This window comes from Lactuca sativa, chromosome 1 (genome assembly GCF_002870075.4).
Source record: "Lactuca sativa cultivar Salinas chromosome 1, Lsat_Salinas_v11, whole genome shotgun sequence".
NCBI lineage: Eukaryota > Viridiplantae > Streptophyta > Magnoliopsida > Asterales > Asteraceae > Lactuca > Lactuca sativa.
The window spans coordinates 6,766,635-6,773,866 of NC_056623.2; the positions used below are offsets into that span (position 1 = coordinate 6,766,635).

A 7,232-nucleotide genomic window follows, 5' to 3' on the forward strand; every position below is an offset into this window, starting at 1 on the left:
GTTTCGTGTTTAGTATATTTTTTTCATTTTGAATATATATAACTGTAGGTTTTTTTAAAACCTACGGTTTTCTCTCTATAAAATACGGTTTTGGGTTAAATCTTTTTTTTTCCTAGGAAAACTACGGTTTTTGGTTAAAAAAAATGAAAAACAAAAAAAGAAACCGTAGGCTTCTACGAAACCTACAGTGTACAAATCCACATTGCACAATCTGTGCATTGTGCACTTGTACATTGTAGGTTTCGTATGAAACCTACGGTTTTAATGTTTTTTTTCGTTTTTTTTTTTAAATTATCCTCATGTATAAAAACTACTCTTAATCAACAATACGGTAAAATTTTGAAAAAAAATGAACTTATCTAGTTGTTTTCGGGTGCTCAATTGAGAGAAAACAGTAGATAATGAAAGGAAAATGAGAAAAAATGACCTAAATTGAAAAATAAAACATTATATACAATTGACTAATGGGCCACAAAACAGTAGACGAGCCACGAAAGAGTAGCCCATTGCAACGAAAAAGTAGTTTTTTAAAGTTGACCGTAGTCAACCCTAACCAAACTACTATTTTCTGGGCTAGTTTTGACTAATGTATTTTTTTTGGCTAATTTTGGATAGATAATTAATGTTTTTGGCTAGATTAGTATTTTCCCCTTCAATTTTTCGACTCTAATCAATTAAGCATATATTGTTCACACATATTTAATATTTTACATATTTTTAACATTGATGAAATGTGTATTTATATATGGTCGAAAACTTTGAAGTTAAGTTTGTGGTTTGTAACTGTTAATTACTACATCCGTCCCAAATTGATAGTCTACTTTTGACTTTTGGAGTCTTTTTTCTTCAACTTTGACCTTAAATACTTTTGTTTTTGATGGATAATATTTGATGCAAAATATATGAATGAATTGTATTTTAAATGTTTTTTCATTGTTATAAGTTTTATCAAGTAATATATAACACAAATAAAAGTAGTTAAGATCAAAGTTGAAGAAGAAAGACTTCAAAAGTCAAAAGTGGACTATCAATTTAGGACGGAGGGAGTATATAAATAGTTAATTTTTTTGAATTCTTTTTTATTCTATTATATTACAAATTACTAAATGATTATGTATATATTGCTAACTGCATATGGATTTCCATTCACATGATTTGTTGATTTGTAAATAATTTGATTACTAGTTTTGTACTTTCTCTAACTTTTGATCCAAAGTTGTTTAGATTGCTCTCTATAATATGGCTGAATCAACAAAGTCAGAACTAGTTCTTCAACATTCGATAGTTAATGCGGGGAGTCCAACCTCCCCTTCAACACCAAATTGTATCTCTTCGCTTTATGTTGGGGATTTGGAGGAGAACGTCGATGAAGGTCAATTGTTTGATCTCTTCAATGAGGTGAAGCGAGTTCATTCCGTAAGGATTTGTCGAAATGAAGAGAACGGGGTTTCGTTTGGTTATGGCTATGTGAATTTCACTAGCTCAGAAGATGGTATGCATTCTTTAGTGATTACTATGTTCGTTTATCTAAATTATTTTAAAAAGACGTGAGTTGCTTAAGGAGTGTCTGGGTATATATTTTCAAAAAGGTTGTTGTGACAAGAAGATTCAAAATAGATATGGTTAATATCATAAAATGACATCAAATAAAGTGATAATAACCATCACTTTGTTCTTTAAACCATTAGTCTTTTAATTCTATTTGATAGAGGTACAAACTAATTTTGGTATTTTACTAAGCCATCAACGTGAATTTCAGCTATTTAAACCGGTATCTAATCTTAGAGTATCCACAATGGTAAGTTCATTGAGAGAGCTGAATGGGGTGACAAGCTTATGTGTCATTCAATGGATGAAACTGTAGCATTGTGAGATGCCACCTTGGCATTCAATGGATTTGGAGTTCAATGACCATTGAACTCTTCAATGATAAAAAAGAAAGTTTTTAATTTCAAATACTTACTATAAATTTCATTTTGTAACATTCTATTAAACTTTGTAGAGTTCAATACATTGTATGAAAAAAAATGATAGACTTGTATGGACTGTAGAAAGATGATGTGGCAATCCATTGAACTTTATGGAGTTCAATGCATTTTGGATGCCCTTATGTGAAATCTAATATGACATCCAATATAGGCACAAAATATACAAATTTTCCATATTAATTTAATGTCATACTAGATGTCAAATAGAATTAGATAGCAATTTACCGACTTGAAATCCAATCTAATGGCTTAGTATAAATACCAAAACTAAATTTGTTTATCTATTGAATACATTTAATTTATTAATGACTTAAAAGAAATTGACAGTTAGATCATTTTGTGACATTAACCCAATGAGACATTATGATAATTAGATAGTTAAAGCTAAGGATAGTTTGGTCAATTTACATCGATTTACTTGATTTTTCAAATTGATTATTTTAAATAAGCTATTTAACTAAGGCTGCTTGTTTGGATGTGCGCTTATGTCCCTCAGCTTCAACCAAATGGTTTAGTCTCATATCTTGTCTGTAATAGTTGTGTTAATTAAGAGCACACTGTGTTTCCATTCTAAAAATAATACCGAAGTATAACTACCTAGTTCTTCTTAACTTGAAAAAATTAGTTTTCTCATTATATGATTTTAGTTTTTCAAGCCATAATATCATAAAGAAAACATACATCCAAACACCTCCTTAGACACACATCAAAACATCCATGTACTATATAATAATTTTTTCATTGTAATATCCAATTGTTTGTTTTTTTCATGGCAGCTAATATTGCTCTAAGGCTTTTAAACTCTAAAAGATTGAATGGCAAACAAATTAGGATCATGTTCTCTGATCCTGATCCTACCATGAGAAGAAGTGGCATAGGTAACGTATACATCAAAAACTTGGATTCATCCATCGACAACAAGGAGTTATATGAAGTATTTTGTGTGTTTGGTGATGTTAGTACATGTAAGGTCGTTGTGGATAGCCGTGGTCGATCAAAAGGTTTTGGTTATGTACAATTTCAAAAAGAAGAAGATGCCAAAGTTGCGATAAGAAAACTAAATGGAATGTTGATAAAAGGCAAACAAGTCTATGTTGCCAAATTTATTCACCAAAAAGAACGAAATGAAGCAAACAAATCACTAAAGTTTACTAATGTGTATGTAAAGAATTTTCCAGAGACAACAACTGAGGAAGATTTTGTACAAGCTTTTGGGAAGTTTGGTTCCATTACAAGTGTTGTTATCATGAGAGACATGTATGGGAAGTCTAAATGTTTTGGATTTGTGAACTTTCAAGATCCAAAAGCTGCAACTGATGCTATTGAGGGGTTGAACAACGATGGAATCGGTTGGTATGTTAGGAGGGCTCAAAAGAAAACTGAACGAGAAATATTGGAATTAAAAGCGAATTCTGATCAGGATCGAAAATTGCAATATGAACAAATGAAAGAGGCTAATTTGTATATAAAAAATCTTGATGAAACCATTACAGATGATGAAAAGTTAAAGGCTTTATTCTCGCCGTTTGGAACTATTACATCTTACAAGGTACATTTTTTCAAAGCCCGGATAGAAATAAGTTTATTTAATTTATGATTTTATACTAAAGTTTGATCACTTTTGGTCTAAAATAATTTCTAGATCATGTTTGATTCGCGAGGGGTGAGCAAGGGTTTTGGATTTGTCGCTTTTTCTACCCGAGAGGAAGCTAAGAAGGCTGTATGTGACTACTCTTTTTTATTACTTGTAATTTTTTAAGATTATTATATCTAATTAACATGTTGAATCAGATGGTTGAGATGAACAGGAAGATGGTAGGAAGAAAACCACTATATATTTCGGTAGCGGAACGAAAAGAAGAAAGAATGGCTCGATTACAGGTTATCTAACTTACTATCTTGTGACAGAAACTCATTGTATCATTGGTGACACTCAAAACAGGTTCATTAGTAGTTTTTTATAAGTATTAGGAGCTAAATATAAAATTATAGGCATCTCATGAGAGCCTAATGGTTGAGGCACAAGAGGTTGTTCTGCTATTGACCTTTTTGTGGGCCTGAAATGATATGGTGTTGTTTACCATCTCTCTCTCTCTCTCTCATCATAAACTAGTTGTAAGAACTATGTATTAAATTGGTTAATTTAAAAAAAAATAGATATAAAGGTAAAAATATTTGAGAACTTTGTATTAAAAAAAATAAGAAAAACAGTGAATTATTATAATACAAATATTTTTTAACTTTTTAAATTTAAACAAATAATTAAAATAGATAACATAAATTAAAGATCTCTACTTTTGAGATTTTTGAAATTAAAAGGTAAATTTTTTAATGAAATTGATGTCCATTTATTACTACATTTATTGCAATTATTACATTAAAATATTATATGGAAATTAATAAAATAGAAAAACTCATAAAATGACATGTGGAAAAAGAATTAATTTAAAATAACTACAAAATGACATTTGACAAATTGAATGAGAGTGGGACAAGTGGTAAAAAAAACTTTCATTTATTAGAGAGGATTTATGGGTTAATGTTCTTTTTCAGGCGCAATTTGCTCAGCCCCGAGCATCTGGTTTAGTGACTCATTTGACTACAGATAAAACTGGGGTCCACTTGGGTGCACCAGAATTGCAAAGTCGTGGTTATGGCTTGATAGATGAACCAATAATGGTTGGATATGGCCCTTCTAACTTCATGGCTCCGGTAAGAACCAGAAACCCTCATGTTATGCTTGGGCAGGTGCGTTTTTTTAACAATTATTTGTAATATTATAAATTATATCTTTAGTAAGAGAGTTATGCGAATGGTTAATGGGAAAAAATAACAACCAAATTTCTTCAAATTGTTGATGAGAACTATTGTTTGGGATGAAATGTTACACTTGTGAAATCTAGATTAATTAACTTCATTTGTTTACTAACATTAATGCTAATTTTGTTTTGAATATAGGTGATGTGTGATGGTACTCCTAACCAAGACTTGGTAAATGTGTTCAGTGGGAGAAATCTCATGGACAATCAAATGGATCAAGTTCTCATGGGCAATAACATGGTTCGGTTGCCTTTCAATGTCTCAACAGAAGTAACATCGTCCTCTGATGTTCATCTTTTTGGACTAATTGATACTACAAAACTTGCTTCTGTTTTGGTTTCTGCTAGTCCAGAAAACCAACATCAGGTATTATTCCTTGTTACATGATTAGTTTTTCAAGTAACATAGATTCATTTATGAAATATTTAAGGGTCTCAGATTTCTCAAAATTGCAGATCCTTAGGACATACTTGTACCCTTTGGTGGAGCAAATTGAGCACAGGAATGCTACAAGTGTAACAGATATGTTGCTTGATATGGACAATTCTGAAGTGCTTCATTTGATCGAATCTCCAAATGAGTTAAAGAAGAAAGTTGGTGAGGCCATGGCTCTGCTCATTTCTACACTTTCATGTGTTGCAAACGACGATGATCACTTTGGCTCGTTATCCTTGAATTGAACAGTTTTCTCTAGTTCTAGCTAGCTTATGTTTTTATGATGTTTTATCTTAGAATGTTTAACTTCATATAAGTTGTTTGAAGGCTTTGAATTTATGGGATTATATGTTTGCTAAAACTAGAACTGGGATTTGATCGTTTTATTTTTGGATTATGTTTAGAATTCCTAGCATGCATGGAAGTTTCTGCAATAAGTCAACACTTGTTAAAAGGTTGTTGGATGCAAGAAGTTATTATGAGTTGTTTCAGTTAATGAAAGGTTTCTTAAAATTAAGTTGTCATAATAGTTATTCATGGCGGCTCAACCTTATATTTTGCTAAGCTGGAGCTTAGGGCCCTTAATTCTAAAGACCCCATATTCTCTAAACTTAACCTTAACATTAATATATCTCAAATCTCAATTGTCGGACAAGCCACATCACAATGAACAATCTTGATTCTTGAAGACAAAACGCATACGACACATCAGTATGATCTTGAAAATTGAAACACCGCATTTATCTTCTATTTTCTATTTCGATTCTCAATTGTTCAAATTCTCAACGTCATAGTCTGGATAAAGAAGAAGGTTTATAACATTAAGTATATGCCAAATGACCCATATTTTTTGTTCATTTAGAGCCTCCAAACTAGTTGAACTGTCATATAGGTTTTTTTTTTGTTTTTTATTTTCTAAAAGTTCTTCCTAACCTCTTTTGTCTATAGACGAGTCATCTTTTCTCTGTGGAATTTTGTTTTTTAAGAAGATTGTGAACCTAAAATGTATGTTCGTCCTTTTTCCAGTAAGACATGACACATCTTCTTCCAAAACTCACACCGTCAACATGTCCTGTTTATTTGAATGACTTTTGACTAATTGAATATTACATAATTTGACGTTTACACAATTTGAAGTTTCATTTAGATTATTCAATACAATAATTATTATCTTTTATACTTTAAAGAAATAATAATATAATAAATAATAACAATATTGTAATTAACCTCACTAATACTAATAGTTTTAAATTAATAATAATTATAATAATAATAATAATAATAATAATAATAATAATAATAATAACTTTAACCTCCATTTGTCAAATGTCACTCTAATACAGCACCCATATTAATATTATGTCATTTTTCATGTAGATATATTAGTCAACTCACTTTAAAACTCAAATTTATATTTTCTAATTATATCTTAAATTTGAAGTTATAATAACTTTAAAAATTTGATATATCTCTTAATTAATAATCATTAATTTATTAAAATAACTGATTAATAATTATAAATTTTATTATAAAAGTTTAATTGATTTTGTAACCGTGGTTCCCACGGATTATAAACTAGTAATAATAATAATTCAATTGTTACAAATAATATAGTATTTTGTTTTATATTGAAATTACTAGCATAAATACATAAAGATAATAATAACTGTGTGATTATTAGTAGTAGTACAGATAGTATAATAAACTTATTATTAACACCGTCAATCATAGGATTATACGATTGTTAAAAAATAATGCTAATTAAAATAATAACAATCAACTCAATTTGCTCTTTCGAAATAATCTAGTGCTCGTTGATGATTATGAAGGTAAGCTCGAAGTACATGGTAATGCAAAAAAACCGAAAACTTAGCGGGTGTTTGGCTTAGCTTTTCAGGGAGCAAAAGTCATTTTTGGAAAAGTCACAAAAAGTCAGGTTTTCCTGACTTTTCCAAAAAGTTCATTTTTACTTGTATCCAAATCCAAAAG

General features: G+C 30.0%; 1 protein-coding gene across 1 annotated transcript; it reads left to right on the top strand.

Annotated features, from left to right (window-relative positions):
* Nucleotides 1–1,239: 1,239 nt before the first annotated feature.
* LOC111875995 (polyadenylate-binding protein 5) lies at nucleotides 1,240–5,488 on the top strand. Its single transcript, XM_023872520.1, has 7 exons — nucleotides 1,240–1,492; nucleotides 2,765–3,537; nucleotides 3,631–3,708; nucleotides 3,780–3,869; nucleotides 4,542–4,736; nucleotides 4,947–5,174; nucleotides 5,264–5,488. Exons 1-7 carry the CDS (start codon nucleotides 1,240–1,242, stop codon nucleotides 5,486–5,488), a joined length of 1,842 nt encoding a protein of 613 aa, XP_023728288.1.
* The last annotated feature ends 1,744 nt before the right edge of the window (nucleotides 5,489–7,232 follow it).

Excerpts from the sequence above, each read along its gene's own strand:
- LOC111875995 (XM_023872520.1), top strand. The coding sequence starts at position 1,240 with ATGGCTGAATCAACAAAGTCAGAACTAGTTCTTCAACATTCGATAGTT. Across the intron at positions 3,538-3,630 it reads GAACTATTACATCTTACAAG|ATCATGTTTGATTCGCGAGG; the intron begins GTACATTTTTTC and ends AATAATTTCTAG. Across the intron at positions 3,870-4,541 it reads AAAGAATGGCTCGATTACAG|GCGCAATTTGCTCAGCCCCG; the intron begins GTTATCTAACTT and ends GTTCTTTTTCAG.